Source organism: Camarhynchus parvulus, chromosome 7 (genome assembly GCF_901933205.1).
Source record: "Camarhynchus parvulus chromosome 7, STF_HiC, whole genome shotgun sequence".
In the NCBI taxonomy this organism is placed as follows: Eukaryota; Metazoa; Chordata; class Aves; order Passeriformes; family Thraupidae; genus Camarhynchus; species Camarhynchus parvulus.
Window position 1 is genome coordinate 15308451 of NC_044577.1, and position 19494 is coordinate 15327944.

At 40.4% G+C, this 19494-nt stretch overlaps 1 protein-coding gene across 24 annotated transcripts in view; it reads left to right on the forward strand.

Annotated features, from left to right (window-relative positions):
- TTN (titin) overlaps positions 1-19494 on the forward strand; it is a 238116-nt gene that overhangs the window by 209684 nt on the left and 8938 nt on the right. For all 24 annotated transcript variants that reach the window (XM_030952694.1, XM_030952707.1, XM_030952698.1 and 21 more), the window contains 31 exons: positions 140-436; positions 536-1123; positions 1220-1522; positions 1649-1945; positions 2388-2675; positions 2763-3062; positions 3161-3463; positions 3624-3929; positions 4036-5802; positions 5898-6194; positions 6768-7055; positions 7149-7448; positions 7529-9595; positions 9688-9990; positions 10073-10378; positions 10467-10757; positions 10874-11173; positions 11282-11587; positions 11834-12139; positions 12238-12519; positions 12736-13329; positions 13431-13718; positions 13836-14135; positions 14579-14881; positions 15160-15462; positions 15581-16165; positions 16294-16599; positions 16690-16989; positions 17236-17811; positions 17904-18209; positions 18866-19459. In XM_030952694.1, the coding sequence (XP_030808554.1) occupies positions 140-436; positions 536-1123; positions 1220-1522; positions 1649-1945; positions 2388-2675; positions 2763-3062; positions 3161-3463; positions 3624-3929; positions 4036-5802; positions 5898-6194; positions 6768-7055; positions 7149-7448; positions 7529-9595; positions 9688-9990; positions 10073-10378; positions 10467-10757; positions 10874-11173; positions 11282-11587; positions 11834-12139; positions 12238-12519; positions 12736-13329; positions 13431-13718; positions 13836-14135; positions 14579-14881; positions 15160-15462; positions 15581-16165; positions 16294-16599; positions 16690-16989; positions 17236-17811; positions 17904-18209; positions 18866-19459 (13950 nt within the window). The remainder of the gene's footprint in view (positions 1-139; positions 437-535; positions 1124-1219; positions 1523-1648; positions 1946-2387; positions 2676-2762; positions 3063-3160; positions 3464-3623; positions 3930-4035; positions 5803-5897; positions 6195-6767; positions 7056-7148; positions 7449-7528; positions 9596-9687; positions 9991-10072; positions 10379-10466; positions 10758-10873; positions 11174-11281; positions 11588-11833; positions 12140-12237; positions 12520-12735; positions 13330-13430; positions 13719-13835; positions 14136-14578; positions 14882-15159; positions 15463-15580; positions 16166-16293; positions 16600-16689; positions 16990-17235; positions 17812-17903; positions 18210-18865; positions 19460-19494) is intronic.

The following is a 19494-nucleotide window of genomic DNA, read 5'->3' on the forward strand; positions in this document are numbered from 1 at the left end:
GATTTTACTTAAAATATTTCTAATATACAAATTGGTTTAAAACCACATTTTCTTGATGGAGATTGTGTTTCTTTGTAATTGCTAGTATAAAAAGTCACTATCTTCTATATTGTTTAACCTGTTGCACCTTTTTTCTCAGAAAAACCCAGCCCACCAGAAAAGCTAGGAGTCACAAACGTCACAAAGGACAGTGTTTCTCTTTCATGGCTAAAACCAGAACATGATGGTGGAAGCAGAATTGTTAGCTACCTCCTTGAAGCTCTTGAGAAAGGACAGCAAAAATGGGTTAAGTGTGCAGTTGTAAAGACAACTCATCATGTTGTCCATGGTCTTAAGGAAAACGTTGACTATTTCTTCAGGGTGTCTGCAGAAAACCAAGCTGGTTTAAGTGATCCTAAGGAACTGCTGCTCCCTGTTACAGTTAAAGAACAATTAGGTATGCTTCCTGACATGAGACAAAAGCCACATTCAATTGCATTCATATTTTAAAAGATGGAACGTCCTTTTAATGATTTGGAAATGTTTTCTTTTTCAGAATCTCCTGAGATTGACATGAAGGGCTTCCCTCATAACACTGTATATGTTCGAGCAGGATCAAACCTAAAAGTTGAAATTCCAGTTTCTGGAAAACCAGTGCCAAAGGTGACACTGTCTAGAGATGGTGTTGCACTGAAACCTACCATGAGGTTTCACACAGAAACCACTGCAGAAAGTCTCATCATTAACCTTAAAGAAAGTGTGGCTGCTGATGCTGGCAGATATGACATTACTGCTGCAAACTCAAGTGGCACCACAAAATCATTTGTTAATATTGTTGTGCTGGATAGACCTGGTCCTCCTGTTGGTCCTGTTGTCCTTAGCGATGTCACTGAAGAGAGTGTAACACTCAGATGGCAGCCACCAGCTTATGATGGTGGAAGTCAGGTTACCAACTATATCGTACTGAAAAGAGAAACAAGTACTGCTGCTTGGTCTGAAGTGTCTGCCACTGTTGCTAGAACTGTTATCAAAGTTATGAGGCTCACAACAGGAGAAGAGTACCAATTCCGCATCAAAGCTGAGAACCGCTTTGGCATCAGCGATCACATAGACTCACAGTGTGTGGTTGTCAAGCTTCCTTACAGTGAGTAACGTGCTTCTCATGGTATACATTGATGTTTTAGTGCTCTCATGTTGAAAATACAGTTTTGTTAACAATCAATTCCTTTGCTATCATCAGCTACACCGGGCCCTCCTTCTACACCATGGGTCACTAATGTTACCCGAGAGAGTATTACTGTTGGATGGCATGAACCAGTCACTAATGGTGGCAGTGCTGTCACTGGATATCACCTGGAAATGAAAGACAGAAATAGCATATTATGGCAGAAGGCTAACAAGACCCTTATTCGTACCACTCATTTCAAAGTCACCACGATCAGCGCTGGCCTTATCTATGAATTTAGAGTTTATGCAGAAAATGCAGCTGGCATTGGAAAAGCAAGTCGTCCTTCTGATCCAGTCCTTGCAATTGATGCCTGTGGTATGTACTCTCTATGAAATAATGAAGCCTGGCCATTTTGTTCCCCTGTGATAATCTGTTCTGTACAATAAGACAATATTCAAAATAGCTGTTGATTATTGGCAATATTCTTGTTTCCTTCTGCAGAACCACCAAGAAACGTTCGTGCCTCAGATATTTCCAAGACCTCTATCACTCTCTCCTGGCAGAAGCCAGCATTTGATGGTGGTAGCAAAATCACTGGATACATCGTAGAAAAGCGTGATCTTCCAGATGGCAGATGGACAAAAGCTAGCTTCACCAATGTTATTGAGACTCAGTTCACAGTATCTGGCTTGACACAGAATTCCAAGTATGAATTCCGGGTCTTTGCAAAGAATGCTGTCGGTTCCATCAGTAATCCCTCAGATGTTGTGGGTCCTATCACATGTGTTGATACATACGGTAAGTGTTTTGCAATGATATAATGATATAATTTTGGTGTACTAGGACTATGGCTGTGCTGTTTTGTAGATTCATGGTCTTTTAAATATATGAAAGGCTAGTTCACAGTGATTGATTCAAGAAGCATGACTGACTGTGAGCATTTGGGCATGACTGTAAGGAGCATCTTTGGCTGTATCTCTATTTTTAAAGTCTTCTGAGCAAAAGTAGTCTGCCCATGGTTCAAGTGGTTATATTTATACATGTAACTTTCTCTTCTTCACAGGATTAGTTCTAACTTATTCTAGGTTTATGATTAAAGTTATATATGCACTCTTACTTTGATCTGTATTTTTCAAATACCTTTAACTATTAGATTAAATAAGGTAGTATTATTTGAGGATTTTATTAAATACAGGGCTACAATATACATGTTTTTAACTTATTCTTATTTTTTCTTAAGGCGCACCTGAAATCGATGTACCACCAGAATATACGGAAGTGGTGAAATACAAAGCAGGAACTTCAGTTAAGCTAAAACTAGGCATCTCAGGCAAGCCTATACCCACAATTGAATGGTTCAAAAATGGCAATGAGGTATTAACCAGCGCACTAGTGTCTTTTGAAAGCACAACAGAATTTGCTTCTATACTCATCAAGGATGCAAATCGACTCGACAGTGGCACCTATGAATTAAAATTAAAGAATGCCATGGGTTCAGCATCAGCCCATATTAGATTACAGATACTTGGTAAGTCTTGAGATGCACCTGTATTTTATTATTAAACAATAATTCAGTAGTGAATACTTAACATCTCCTTTCTTCTGCCTTCCACAGACAAGCCAGGACCCCCAGGTGGACCTATACAGTTTAAGACAGTCACTGCTGAAAAGATTACAATCATGTGGGACCCACCAGCAGATGATGGTGGTGCACCTATAACACACTATGTTGTTGAAAAGCGGGAAACAAGTCGGGTTGTATGGTCTTTAATTTCTGAAAAACTGGAGGGATGTATCATAACTACAACAAAACTCATCAAAGGGAATGAGTATGTGTTCCGTGTCCGTGGTGTGAACAAGTTTGGAATTGGTGATCCACTGGAATCTGAGCCTGTTATAGCCAAAAATTCATTTGGTAAGAAATAAGTTCTATAAAATAACTTATGCAACTGGATTGTCTTGTGTACTGTTCGTAAGTAGCTCTGATTTACTGACATATGATTTTTTATTCAGTTACACCTGGACCACCTAGTACACCAGAAGTCACGAAGATAACCAAGAATTCTATGACTGTTGTCTGGAGTAGGCCCACTGTTGATGGAGGCAGTGAAATATCAGGATATTTTCTGGAGAAACGTGACAAGAAGAGTCTGAGTTGGTTCAAGGTCTCTAAAGAAACCATTCGGGACACCAGACAGAAAGTAACAGGTCTGACTGAAAACAGTGAATATCATTTCCGAGTTTGTGCCGTCAATGCAGCTGGACCAGGTCCCTTCTCTGAGGCTTCTGACTTCTACAAAGCTGCAGATCCTGTTGGTAAGATTCCATGTGTGTTTCCTCCAATAGATTAGAAATCAACAGAAAATGAGTAGTTAGGGTGGGATTGTACCAACATAATTGAGGGCAGATTTTCTTCCTCTTACAATTAATGGGATTCTGATTGGTGTTTTTTTCCCCCATAAACTATCATTTACAGATAAGCCAGGCACACCAACAAAGCTGAAAGTTGTGGATACAACCAAGACGTCTGTTACCCTTGGCTGGATTAAACCTGCTTATGATGGAGGAAGTCCAATTACCCACTATGTGGTGGAGAAGAGGGAAGGTGAAGAGCAAGAATGGACTGTAGTCAGTACCAAGGGAGAAGTGAGAACAACTGAATATGTTGTATCCCACCTTCAGCCAAGTGTTAATTACTATTTCCGTGTATCTGCTATGAATTGTGCTGGACAAGGAGAGCCTATTGAAATGATGGAACCCGTTCAAGCTAAAGATATTCTTGGTACTGTATTTCTTTGTGATTTATCCTGTGCTCTTTTTTTAAAGAAAAACAATTTCTTATCTTACATTCCAAGTATGCATTAATAATTTTTTATTTATTTCCACAGTGCCACCAGAGATTGATCTGGATGTTGCTCTTCGGACATCTATTGTCGCTAAAGCAGGTGAAGATGTGGAAATAATGATTCCATTCAAGGGAAGACCTCCTCCAACAGTCACATGGAGAAAGGGGGACAAGAATCTTGGAACTGATGAAAGATATATCGTCCAAAACACAGATTCATCTACACTACTTGTTGTTCCTCAAGTTACACGAAATGATACAGGAAAATATGTTCTTACAATAGAAAATGGAGTTGGAGAAGCAAAATCATCATTTGTGAATGTAAAAGTACTTGACACACCTTCTGCATGCCAGAAGCTGCAGCTCAAGCATGTTTCTCGTGGCACAGTTACACTGGTCTGGGAGCCACCTCTCATCAATGGTGGCTCTGAAATAACAAATTATGTTGTTGAAAGAAGAGATGCTACAAAGAGGGCCTGGTCAACTGTTACAACAAAGTGTTCTCATACCACCTTTAAACTGACTAACCTGTCAGAAAAGACTGCATTCTTTTTCCGTGTTCTTGCTGAAAATGAAATTGGACTAGGTGAACCTTGTGAGACAACTGAACCAGTGAAAGCTGCCGACGTACCTGGACCTGTAAAAGACCTAGCCATGAAAGACTCTACAAAGAGTTCTGTTAAATTGCAGTGGAGCAAACCTGACTATGATGGTGGTAGCATTATATCAGACTATGTTATTGAAAAGAAGCTTCAGGAAGAGAAAGAATGGACATATGCAGGCACAAGCAAGAGCTGTGAATTTGTAGCTGACAAACTTAAAGAGCTTTCTGTCATGGAATTCAGAGTCTTTGCTAAAAACGAAAAAGGCATGAGTGACTCTGTTACTGTTGGACCCATTACTGTGAAAGAACTTATAATAACACCTGAGGCTGACCTTTCTGATATTCCTGGAGGTCAGATTGCAGTAAGAATTGGACATAATCTGCACGCTGAACTGCCCTATAAAGGTAAACCTAATCCATCAATGAGCTGGCTCAAGGACAACCTCCCTCTTAAAGAAACAGAACATCTTCGTTTCAAGAAAACTGAAAACAAGATAAGCTTAAGTATCAAGAATGTGAAAAAGGAGCATGGTGGCAAATATACTTTAATTCTTGATAATGTCGTCTGCAGAAAGTCATTCACAATCACTGTAATCACTCTTGGTCCTCCATCTAAGCCAAAAGCACCTTTAAGAATAGATGAAATCAAAGCAGATAGTGTAGTTTTGTCGTGGGAGGCTCCTGATGATGACGGGGGAGGAGAAATTACTGGCTACAGTATTGAGAAGAGAGAAACATCACAAATGAACTGGAAGCTGGTGTGTTCAAGTGCTGCAAGAACAACCTTCAAAGTACCAAACCTTGTTAAAGATACTGAATATCAGTTTAGAGTTCGTGCAGAAAACAGATACGGAGTGAGCCCACCTCTTGTCTCAGCAGATGTTGTGGCAAAGCACCAGTTTAAACCACCAGGTGCCCCAGGCAAGCCTGTTGTATACAACGTAACTGCTGATGGAATGAGCATTTCTTGGGATGCTCCCGTTTATGATGGCGGTTCGGAGATTATGGGATACCATGTTGAAAAGAAGGAAAGAAACAGTATTTTGTGGCAGAAGGTTAATGTTGCATTAATATCTAACAGAGAATACAGGATTACTGGACTGCTTGAGGGCCTGGATTACCAATTCCAAGTATATGCTGAAAACGCTGCAGGTCTAAGCCGAGCTAGTGAGCCAAGCAAATTTACTTTGGCAGTTTCTCCAGTGGGTAAGTGAATAACTAATCACTCATCTAAGAAAATTCTGTTCTTGTAGATTATTGTGAGCAGTAATAAAAATAAATCTTCATTATTTTCCTTTCAGACCCACCTGGTACTCCTGATTACATTGATGTCACTAGGGAAACCATCACCCTGAAATGGAACCCCCCTCTGCGTGACGGAGGCAGTAAGATTGTGGCTTACAGCATTGAGAAGCGGCAAGGAAGCGCAGACCGTTGGCTCAGGTGTAACTTTACTGATGTCAGTGAGTGCCAATACACAGTCACAGGGCTCAGTCCAGGTGACCGATATGAATTCAGAGTGCTCGCAAGAAATGCTGTTGGTACCATCAGCCCACCTTCACAGTCTTCAGGCTATATCATGACCAGAGATGAAAATGGTAAGAATTATTTTTAATACGCTTGGGTATTGAAGCCAGATAGCTTCTGGCTGTACTGATGGGAAGTGGGAAGTCAAGGGGCAAAGAACTTGTGACTGAGGTCCTCCCAGTCAATTCAGAACATTTGTGTTCATATTCCAAGGTGGGAAGGTCTAAATTAAAGATCCAAATCTGGCAGACATACATAATCAATTGCTGAAAAGCACAGCACTCTACATTGCTCTTGGATAAGCAGCAACAGCAAAATTGGAAAGAAGGCATGGACTGTAATATTCCGATGCACAGAATAATTTCAAAATTAATATGTGCCTCAGGTTGTTTGGCATACTATTAACACCACATATTAACTGTATCTTTCACCTTTATATATGTGCAAATATATATATATGATGCACTTACGGATACTTACAGGAAAAATAAGTTTATCGTTCATATAATAACTGCTATTTAGACAATGCCATTTGGTTAGTGAAATAATTTTATATTTCACAGACTTTTATAATTAGTACATTTACAAGAGTACCAGAAAAATATTTAGCTATGTGGAAATTGATTTATACTTTCCTTTTTTAGTTGCTCCAACAATTGAATTTGGTGCTGAACACTTTGAAGGCCTTACTGTTAAAGCTGGAGAGAGCATTAGACTTAAAGCTCTAATCAGAGGCCGTCCAGTACCTAAAGTGACATGGTTTAAGGATGGTAAAGAGATTGATAAGATGATGAATGTAGAAATAACTACAGCTATTGGACATAGTACAATCTTCGTTAGAGATGCTGTCCGGGAACATCGTGGAGTGTACACAGTAGAAGCCAAAAATGCATCAGGCACTAAACGAGAAGATATTACCATCAGAGTACAAGGTACTGCACCAAGCACTTTCAGCATGCTTTTTAAAAAATAGTATTTTATTCTAAGTGTCAGCAAATTATAACTCTGAACCTTTGATATTGCAGACACACCAGGAAAAGTTGGTGGACCAATACGATTCACAAACATCAGTGGAGAAAAAGTCACATTATGGTGGGAGCCTCCAGCTAATGATGGCTGTGCTTCTATTTCTCACTACATAATTGAAAAACGTGAAACCAGCAGGATTGCTTGGGCATTAGTTGAAGATAAATGTGAAGCTTGCAGCTATACAGCACTTAAATTAATTAAGGGCAATGAGTATCAGTTCCGTGTCTCTGCAGTGAACAAATTTGGAGTTGGCAGACCATTGGAGTCTGATCCAGTTATTGCACAAATACCTTACAGTAAGTTTCCACCTCCTTCTGCGCAAATACCCATGGAGTTACCATCTTGTCCTTCTAATGACATTTTTCTTTGTTTTTAGCTCTCCCTGATGCACCAGGAGCTCCAGAGCCTACCAATGTAACAGGAGACAGTATCACACTCACATGGGCAAGACCAGAGTCAGATGGTGGAAGCGAGATAAATGAGTACATTCTTGAAAGGAGAGAAAAGAAGAGCATGCGCTGGGTTAAAGTATCCAGTAAGAGGGCCATTACTGAGAACAGATACAGAGTAACTGGCCTTATTGAAGGCAATGAGTATGAGTTCCATGTCATGGCTGAAAATGCTGCAGGGGTTGGACCTCCAAGCGACGTTTCAAAGCTGATTAAATGCAGAGAACCAGTCAGCCCACCAAGTGCTCCTAATGTTGTCAAGGTGACAGACACATCAAAGACTAGTGTAAGCTTAGAGTGGACAAAGCCAGTTTTTGATGGAGGCATGGAAATAATTGGGTACATCATTGAGATGTGCAAAGCTGACCTTGAAGCGTGGCAGAAAGTCAATGCAGAGACTGTTATTGCTACTAAATATACCGTTGTTGATTTGGAGGCAGGAGAGCACTATAAATTCAGAGTTAGTGCTGTCAATGGTGCTGGCAGAGGAGAAAGTTGCGAAGTTCCTGCTTCAGTCCAAACAGTGGACAGGCTTTCTGCACCTGAAATTGACATTGATGCAAACTTCAAGCAGACTCATATTGTAAGAGCAGGTGCAAGCATTCGTCTGTTTATTGCCTTCTCTGGAAGGCCAGTTCCTACTGCAGTGTGGTCCAAAGCAGATGCTAATCTTAGTTTGCGTGCTGACATTCAAACAACTGATTCATTCAGCACATTGACTGTAGAGGAATGCAATAGAAATGATGCTGGCAAGTATGTCTTTACTGTGGAAAACAACAGTGGAAGCAAGTCTATTACGTTTACTGTCAAGGTTTTGGACACACCTGGTCCACCAGGTCCTATTACCTTTAAAGATGTGACTCGAACATCTATTACTTTAATGTGGGATGCTCCTGTTCTGGATGGAGGTTCTCGTATCCACCACTATGTTGTGGAAAAACGTGAAGCAAGTCGTCGTAGCTGGCAAGTAGTGAGTTCAAAATGCACTCGACAAATCTTTAAGGTCACAGATCTAGCAGAAGGTATGCCATATTACTACCGAGTATCAGCAGAAAATGAATATGGTGTAGGTGAACCCTGTGAATTAACAGAACCAGTTGTGGCCACAGAAGAACCTGCTCCACCTAAGAGACTAGATATTGTTGATACAACCAAATCTTCTGTAGTTTTAGCTTGGCTTAAACCTGATCATGATGGTGGTAGCCGTATTACTGGATACCTTCTTGAAATGAGACAAAAAGGATCTGACTCCTGGACTGGAGCTGGACAAACCAAGCAACTTACTTTCACTGTTGAAGGCCTAGTGGAGAACACAGAATATGAGTTCCGTGTCAAGGCGAAGAATGATGCTGGCTACAGTGAGCCAAGAGAAGCATTCTCTTCTGTTATTGTTAAGGAGCCACAGATTGAACCAACAGCAGATCTCAGCGACATAAGCAGACAGCTTATAACATGCAAGTCTGGAAGCACCTTTACTATTGATATACCAATCAGTGGGCGCCCAGCTCCTAAAGTGACATGGAAACTTGAGGAGATGAGGCTGAAGGAAACTGAAAGAGTGACCATCAAGACAACAAAAGACCGAACCACACTGACTGTAAAAGACAGTATGAGAGGTGACTCTGGTAAATACTACCTTACACTTGAGAACACTGCTGGTGTGAAAACGTTTACTGTCACAGTGGTAGTCATAGGAAGGCCAGGTCCTGTCACTGGCCCTATTGAAATATCGTCTGTATCTGCTGAGTCCTGTGTGTTGACCTGGAAAGAACCTGAAGATGATGGCGGCAGTGACATTACAAACTACATTGTAGAGAAACGTGAATCTGGCACAACAGCATGGCAGCTGGTGAATTCCAGTGTGAAACGCACACAGATCAAAGTCAGTCATCTCACAAAATACCAAGAGTACAGTTTCCGAGTGAGCTCAGAAAATAGGTTTGGTGTCAGCAAGCCAGTTGAATCAAAAACAGTAGTTGCTGAGCATCCATTTGGTAAGTGAAACACTTCTCAAAATTTGTTCTTTTCTTCTGACTGAGGTATTTATAATTACTAACATTTTCCTCCCCACCTTTTTCATATTTAGTCCCACCAAGCCCACCCTCAAGGCCAGAAGTCTATTCTGTGTCTGCAAGTGCCATGGCCATTCGCTGGGAGGAACCCTATCATGATGGTGGCAGCAAAGTCATTGGATACTGGGTGGAAAAGAAGGAGCGCAACACTATCCTTTGGGTGAAGGAGAACAAAGTACCATGCTGTGACTGCAACTATAAAGTCACAGGGTTGGTGGAAGGCCTAGAATATCAATTCAGAACCTATGCTCTAAATGCTGCAGGTGTTAGCAAAGCTAGTGAAGCTTCCAGACCTGTAGTGGCTCAAAATCCAGTTGGTAAGTATTACTTTTAGAGTTATGTTGTTACTTAAGCTAAAATAGGATTGCATTTCTCATTTTTTCTGCTTTATTCCTCCAGATCCACCAGGAAGACCAGAAGTAACAGATGTCACCAGATCTACAGTGTCGCTGAGCTGGTCACCTCCACTTTATGATGGTGGAAGCAAAATAATCGGATATATTGTTGAGCGCAAACCATATAACGAATCTGGTGATGGACGTTGGCTGAAATGCAATTATACCATTGTCTCAGAAAACTTTTTTACTGTGACAGCTCTTAGTGAAGATGAAGCCTATGAATTCCGTGTGCTAGCAAAGAATGCTGCTGGTGTGATTAGCAAAGGATCTGAATCAACTGGTGCTGTCATTTGCAAAGATGAATACAGTAAGGAATATTTACTTGGAACAATTAAAAACATAACATTCTGGTTTTAGTACTGTCATGTAATTTTTTTCCAAATCTCTTTTTCCAGCACCACCAAAGGCTGAACTTGATGCCAGACTGCAGGGAGAAGTTTTGAGCATTAGGGCTGGATCAGATCTTGTTCTTGATGCAGCCGTTGGTGGAAAACCAGAACCAAAAGTCTTCTGGTCCAAAGGTGACAGGGAGCTGGAGCTATGTGAAAAGATATCTCTGCAATATACCAGCAAACGAGCTATTGCAATTATCAAGTTCTGTGACAGAAGTGATAGTGGAAAATATACCCTAACAGTTAAAAATGCCAGTGGGATGAAACAAATTTCCGTTCTTGTCAAAGTGCTTGGTATGTATCCTGTGATTAGTATTAACACTTAGTATACTGGAAAAAATCAGCATTCTTTTAACTGAGCAGCTTTTCCTTAGCCACTAATGACAGTATTTATTTTGATTCCTACATAGATTCACCAGGTCCATGTGCAGGCAAAATCACAGTTAGCAGAGTAACAGAAGAGAAATGTACTCTGGCATGGAACATTCCTGAGGAAGATGGAGGTGCAGAAATTACTCACTACATCATAGAAAGGCGTGAAACCAGCAGACTTCACTGGGTTATTGTTGAGGCTGAATGCCAGACTTTATCAACTGTGGTAACAAAACTTATTAAAAACAATGAATACATTTTCCGTGTGAGAGCTGTCAACAAATATGGACCAGGTGTTCCACTTGAATCAGAAACTGTGATTGCCAGGAATGCTTTCAGTGAGTGTTACTACCTTCCCTTCTGCATCAGAATTTGTGGAATAATTCTCATGGATAAACAATGTGCTGAACAATCTCCTTTTTTTTCTTACCTTTTTTAAAAAATAGCTATTCCAACACAGCCTGGTGCTCCTGAAGAAGTGAGTGTTGGCAAGGACCATATCATTATTCAGTGGTCGAAACCAGAATCGGATGGTGGCAGTGAGATTAAGGACTATCTTGTGGACAAACGTGAAAGGAAGAGTCTGCGCTGGACACGTGTGAATAGAGATTATACCATTTATGACACCAGACTGAAAGTCACTGGTCTCATGGAAGGGGGCCAGTACCAATTCCGTGTCACCGCAGTGAATGCTGCTGGAAACAGTGAACCCAGTGAAGCTTCACAATACATGTTATGTAAAGAACCATCATGTAAGTTTCTATATTTAAAATATGTTTTAATATTTATTTATGATAGTGGAGCATTAACTCACATTGACACTTTACCTAAGAAACCTATAACCACACATAAATTCACTGAACTAGATAGTATTGGAATACCTTAAAAACAGTTATAGTTCATATTAAATGCATTTCCTGGAATTAACTGTCTGGAAATTGGTTTTGACTGTAAAATATTTTCTGTACCAATATAAAATACTTTTTTTTTTTTCAAAGACACTCCTGCATCACCTTCAGTTCCAAGAGTTGTGGATACTACAATGCATAGCATCAGTTTAGCATGGTCAAAGCCCACATATGATGGTGGTGCTGACCTCTTAGGCTACGTTCTTGAAATGAAAGAAGAAGGTAGTGAACAGTGGTATCGAGCACATACAGCCGCCACTCTGAGGAATGCTGAGTTCACCGTGACTGGTCTTAAAACAAACCAGAAATACCAATTCCGAGTTGCTGCAACAAATGTGAATGGTATGAGTGAATTTAGCGAATCATCAGCAGTAATAGAACCTGTGGAAAGAATAGGTAATTTGAAAACCTAATATATATTTTAAGGAAACTATATTTTCCTTTAGGACTTTTATAAGATTAACTAATTTCATATGTCTTATACCCTTCATCAGAAACACCTGAACTTGAGCTTGCTGATGATCTGAAGAAGACAGTTACAGTCAGAGCTGGTGGTTCCCTGCGCCTAATGGTCTCTGTATCTGGCAGACCTGCTCCTGTAATCACATGGAGCAAGCAGGGTGTTGACCTTGTGAGTCGAGGCATTATTGATACTACAGACAGCTACACTCTGCTTATTGTGGATAAAGTTAATCGGTATGATGCTGGAAAATACATCATTGAGGCTGAAAATCAATCAGGAAAAAAATCTGCAACTATTTCTGTGAAAGTGTATGGTAAGTACTGCTACAATTGTATATGAGCATTACAGTACTCTACATGCTCATTGCTCAGAAATAAATGTCATTCATTTCCAAATACATAATTTCTGGAGCTATGGTAGTTTATAAATCAAATCCCAGCATTTTTGTTTTATGCAGAAGTAATCGTTGACTGTAAAATGAAAGGATCCAAAAAAGGAAAAAAAAATCTTGTTTGTTTGTTTGTTTTAGACACACCTGGTCCACCACCTGCAGTGAGAGTCAAGGAAGTATCAAAAGATTCTGTGACACTTACTTGGGACATTCCAGTCATTGATGGTGGAGCCCCAGTCAACAATTACATAATTGAGAAACGTGAGGCTTCCATGAGAGCTTACAAGACAGTCACTACCAAATGCAGCAAGACATTTTACAGAGTTACTGGACTTCTGGAAGGATCTTTGTATTATTTCAGAGTATTACCAGAAAATATTTACGGCATTGGTGAAGGCTGTGAAACATCTGATGCAGTACTGGTATCTGATGTCCCCATGGTACCACAAAAACTTGAAGTGATTGACACCACTAAATCAACTGTTACACTTGCTTGGGAGAAGCCACTGCATGATGGTGGCAGCAGATTGACTGGCTATGTCATCGAGGCCAGCAAAGCTGGAACAGAAAGATGGTTGAAGGCAGTGACATTGAAGCCTACTGTCTTCGAGCATACCATTATCTCTCTCAATGAAGGTGAACAGTACTTGTTCAGGGTCAGAGCACAGAATCAGAAGGGCGTGTCAGAACCACGTGAGATTGTCACAGCAGTGACAGTTCAAGACCGAAAAGGTAGGTATCTACTGTTCAAAACAATAGGGTCAAGCTTACACCAAAAGAATGTGATAGGTACAAAACAGGTATTTAAAATATCAATGATTTGCTTTCCTTAGTTCTGCCAACAATTGACTTCACTGGAATACCTCAGAAGACAATCCATGTACCTGCTGGCAAGCCCATTGAATTAGCCATTCCAATTGAAGGACGACCACCTCCAACTGCATCTTGGTTCTTTGCTGGTTCTAAACTAAAAGAGTCAGAACGCATCAAAATGGAGACTTCTGCCAAAGTGGCCAAATTAACTGTGCGTGAGACCACCATACATGACACAGGGGAGTATACACTTGAACTGAAGAACACAACTGGAACAGTTACTGATGCAGTAAAGGTTATAATCCTTGGTAAGAATTCATCAAAATAATTGCCCATAACCTCCTTCCATTTAAACTTTTACATGAGAAATATGATTCTTTTTTTGCACCTCTTTTGTAAGGTTCTTTTCTTTTTTTTTTTCCTAGACAAGCCTGGACCTCCTGTTGGACCTATCAGAATTGATGAGATTGATGCAAATTATGTGACCATCTCATGGGAGCCTCCTGAGCTGGATGGTGGAGCTGCCCTTAGTGGGTATGTGGTAGAACAGCGTGATGCTCACCGTCCCGGATGGCTACCAGTTTCAGAGTCAGTAACCAGGACAACATTTAAGTTCACCAGACTTGTTGAAGGTGCAGAATATGTGTTCCGTGTAGCTGCTACAAACCGCTTTGGAATTGGATCTTACCTGCAGTCTGAAATTATAGAATGCAAGAGCAGAATCCGTAAGTCTTAATTTTTGTTCAATCTCTATCTTTAAAATTAAAAATATATATTTAAATTGGCTTATATATCCACACATATACTAGAATTTTCTAGATGTTGCTACTTCCTTTTGCCAGATAAAATTGTACATTATAATGCACAGTAATCGTATTATTTTCCAGAGGGAAAAATCCATCCATAAATCTATACAGGTGTTATAGATGTACTACACAGAAATGGATGGTAAACTTGGATTTTCTGCTCAGGTCTACCATCAGTCTTGAAAAAGTTCTCTACCCCATTACAAAACAAGAAGTTTTACCTGATTTCTAAATTACTTTGGTACCTGCTAATAAAAGAGTTTGATAAGACATTGATGGTGTTATTCACAATATGCCACATCATACTATTGTATAAAGTCGTCTGACACTTTCTTCACTAATTCCATGTCATGTTTTTACAGGTATTCCTGGTCCTCCTGGCACTCCAGAAGTGTTTGATATCTCTCGAGATGGCATGACATTGACTTGGTATCCTCCAGAAGATGACGGTGACTCACAGATTACTGGTTATATTGTGGAACGCAAAGAAGTTAGAGCAGATAGATGGATCCGTGCAAATAAAGTTCCAGTCACCATGACTCGTTACCGTTCCACTGGGTTGGTTGAAGGATTAGAATATGAGCACCGGGTCACAGCAATCAATGCCAGAGGCACTGGGAAACCCAGCCGTCCTTCCAAGTCTGCTGTTGCCAGAGATCCAATTGGTAAGTAATTTCCTACAATATTAAACACATGATGGTAGAAGGGAATGGCATTATGGTAGAACTAATTCTAATTTCGAAAATTTTATGGGTGTACTAACAAATGAGATTCCGACTGGAGAAAACAAAGAAAATATTAGTGACAATCTTTCATTCGAAGTTTTCCTTTTTAAATTCACTATAGACTTATTATAGATTGTAAGTTGAAAGTTAGCATTTATTTCATTTCTTGAATATTCATAGAAACAAATCCCACATGCCTATCTGATCTTCCCTTCCAGCTCCTCCAGGTAAACCTCAGAATCCAAGAGTCACTGATACTACAAGAACATCTGTCTCCCTGGCTTGGAGTCCACCAGAAGATGAAGGTGGTTCTAAAGTTACTGGCTACTTAATTGAGATGCAGAAGGTTGATCAATTTGAATGGACCAAATGCAATACTACACCAACCAAGATTCGGGAATACACCTTGACACATCTTCCTCAAGGTGCAGAGTACAGATTCCGAGTGTTAGCCTGTAATGCTGGCGGGCCAGGAGAACCTGCTGAAGTGCCAGGAACAGTCAAAATTACAGAAATGCTTGGTAAGACATTTCAAGCCTTAGCTCTTGTTGAAAGCTGTCCTAAAAAAAATTTTAGCCTAAAGCAGGTGTGATATCATCTGTAGAAGGACATAGCATGACATGTTATTTTTGTTTGCAGAATATCCTGACTATGAACTTGATGAAAAATACCAAGAAGGTCTCATGGTGAGACAAGGAGGAGTAATCAGGCTTACAATACCCATTAAGGGTAAGCCCATCCCAGTATGCAAATGGACAAAAGAAGGACAGGACATCAGCAAGAGGGCCATGATTGCGACTTCTGAGACTCACACAGAACTTGTGATCAAAGATGCAGAAAGAGAAGATTCGGGCACCTATGATTTGGTACTGGAAAACAAGTGTGGCAAGAAAGCCGTGTACATTAAAGTCAGAGTGATTGGCATTCCAAATCCACCAGAAGGACCACTTGAGTATGATGATATACAAGCTCGTTCTGTCAGAGTGAGCTGGAGACCTCCTACAGATGATGGTGGTGCAGATATCCTGGGTTATATTGTTGAGAGAAGAGAAGTACCAAAGACTGCCTGGTACACTGTTGACTCTAGAGTGAAAGGGACATCACTAGTGGTGAAAGGACTCAAAGAAAACGTGGAATATCACTTCCGTGTTTCTGCTGAAAACCATTTCGGTATTAGCAAATCTCTCAAATCTGAAGAACCAGCAGTACCAAAGACACCTCTAAGTAAGTTTTCTTTTCAGCTCAAAAAAAAAGAGAAATTAATTACTACATTATGATCTAAAAGTGCAACAATATATGCAGAAATATTAATTCTGTCACTGTTATTTATTTATTATTACCATTATTAACAGATCCGCCAGAGCCTCCAAACAACCCACCTGAAGTCCTTGATGTTACAAAGAGTTCTGTCAACTTGTCCTGGTCCAGACCTAAAGATGATGGTGGTTCTCGTGTAACTGGCTACTATATTGAACGTAAAGAGACATCTACAGAAAAATGGGTCCGGCATAATAAGACACAGATTACCACTACGATGTACACAGTCACAGGACTTGTGCCAGATGCTGAATATCAATTCCGTGTCATTGCTCAAAATGACATTGGTGAAAGTGAAGCAAGTCCTGCTTCTGAACCAGTTGTATGCAAGGATCCATTTGGTAAGTTGATGTTCGCATTAACAGATCTTTTGAAGAGCAGCTGATGACATTTAGAGAAAAACTGATTTTCTGTTTTATTTTAATTTTCAGACAAACCAAGCCAACCTGGAGAAATTGAGATCACTTCTATCTTTAAGGACAGCATTACATTAGAATGGGAACGACCTGAAAGTGATGGTGGCAAAGAAATCCTTGGCTATTGGGTTGAATATCGCCAGTCTGGAGAAAGCACCTGGAAAAAATGCAATAAGGAACGCATCAAGGACAGGCAGTTTACAGTAGGAGGTTTACTAGAGGCCACAGAATATGAGTTCCGTGTTTTTGCAGAAAATCAGACTGGCCTCAGCAGACCTCGAAGGACTGCTATGGCTGTGAAAACTAAATTAACATGTAAGCAAAAATACATTGTCACATTTACTGTTGTAATATTGTTGTAATACCGCTACATCATAAACCATGGTGCTGCATTTAAGATGCTGCCTATTTGTTTTATGTGATATTTGCTAACATGACTATCCCAAAGGACAGTCTCTTAAGAGGATCAAGTATAAATGAAAACTAATTTACAGTAATACAGTAATAGAGGAAAATGTCATAGTAATCATCATTATTTTCTTCTTATGTTCTTTGTCACAGCTGGAGAAGCACCTGCCATTAAAAAAGAAATGCAGGATGTTATAACTAAACTGGGTGAAGCAGCTCAGCTGACATGCCAGATTGTTGGGAGACCTTTGCCTGATATTAAATGGTACCGCTTTGGCAAAGAGCTGGTACAAAGCAGAAAATACAAAATGTCGTCTGATGGACGCAATCATACACTGACAGTAATGACAGATGAACAGGAGGATGAAGGTCTCTACACTTGTATGGCTACCAATGATGTTGGAGAAATTGAAACTAGTGGCAAGCTATTGTTGCAGGCTCCTCCTCAGTTCCACCCTGGCTTCCCATTGAAAGAGAAATACTATGCAGGTGCAGGTGGCACCCTCCGCCTTCATGTTGTGTATATTGGCCGGCCAGTACCAGCAATAACTTGGTTCCATGGCAACAAGCCTTTGAGAGGATCAGAAACAATTACTATTGAGAACACAGAACAGTATACTCATCTTGCTATTAAGAATGTCCAGCACAAGACTCACGCTGGGAAGTACAAAGTACAACTCAGTAACACATTTGGAACAGTTGACACTGTACTTAATGTGGAAATACAAGGTAATTAATTTTCTTTTCAGTATCTTGTGGAATATTTTTTTCAAACATTGACTGGAAAAACAGATAAAAATTTTATGCTTTTTCTTGTACAGATAAACCAGATAAACCAGTAGGACCAATTGTTATAGAGTCTATACTGAAGAATTCTGTCGTGATAAGCTGGAAACCACCAGAGGATGATGGAGGTGTTATGATAACCAATTACATCATAGAGAAACGTGAAGCCAAGGAAGGAACAGAATGGCAACTTGTGTCTTCAAGTATTTCAGGCACAACCTGTAGAATTGTTAACCTAACTGAAAATGCAGGCTATTATTTCCGTGTTTCTGCTCAGAATATGTACGGCATTAGTGAAGCACTGGAGGTCTCATCAGTAGTTTTTATAAAGCCTCCATTTGGTAAGTAGAGCCTAAAATATCAATGCCTGTACGCCCCTGTGTTTTCATTTAAGCCCAGCCCCACACAGCTGTTTGATCACTGCCCCACCTGTTGGATCAGGGGAGAATTAGAAGGGTAAAAGCTGAAAAACTCTTGGGTTGAGATAAAGACAGTTTATTGGGAAAAGCTGTGTGCACCAGCGATGCAAAACAAGGAATTCATTCCCTGCTTCCCATGTGTTCAGCCATCTCCAGGAGAGCAGGGCCCCCATCACACGTAACAGTGGCTTGAGAAGACAAATGCCATCACTTTCAATGTCCCACCCTTCCCCTCTTTTATTACTAAGCATGGTGTCATATGTGTGGAATATCCCTTTAGTCAGCTGGGCTCACCTGTCCTGGCTGTGTCTCCTCTCACCTTCCCAGCCACCCCCAACTTCCTCACCAGCATGGCAGTGAGAAAAAGAAGAGATGGCCTTGTCTCTGTGTAACCTCTGCTCAGCAATAACAAGAACATCTCTGTATTATCAACCCTGTGTTCAGCACAAATCCAAAACACAGCCCCACAGTAGCTATTGTGAAAAAAGTTAACTCTACCCCAGCCAAAACCAGCATACCCTGTAATTAATTAGTAAGGCAAGCTCACTTCAGTTTTTGAACTTTGTTATTCTTTACAGATAAACCAGGACAACCTGGCCAGCCAGTAGCAAGTGCTGTCACAAAGGATTCTTGTGTTGTCTCATGGAAACCACCTGCAAGTGATGGTGGTGCAAAGATTAGAACTTACTATCTTGAGAAGCGTGAGAAAAAACAAAACAAGTGGATTTCTGTAACAACCGATGAAATTCGTGAAACAGTCTACTCTGTGAAAGATCTTATTGAAGGTCTTGAATATGAGTTCCGTGTAAAATGTGAAAATCTTGGTGGTGAAAGTGAGTGGAGTGAGGTATCTGAACCAGTCATTCCAAAATCTGATGTACCAATTAAAGCTCCACATTTCAAGGAAGAACTAAGGAATCTGAATGTGAAATTTCAAGCTAATGCCACATTTGTCTGCAAAGTTACTGGTCATCCTAAGCCGATTGTCAAGTGGTACAGACAGGGCAAAGAAATCATGCCAGATGGGGAAAAGATCAAGATACAGGAATTCAAGGGAGGATATTACCAGCTGGTCATCACGAATGTAACAGATGATGATGCCACAGTATATCAAGTTAGAGCTACCAACCAAGGAGGATCTGTGTCTGGCACTGCCTCTCTGGATGTTGAAGGTGAATGAAGGGTCTTGATAATCAAGACAAATTCA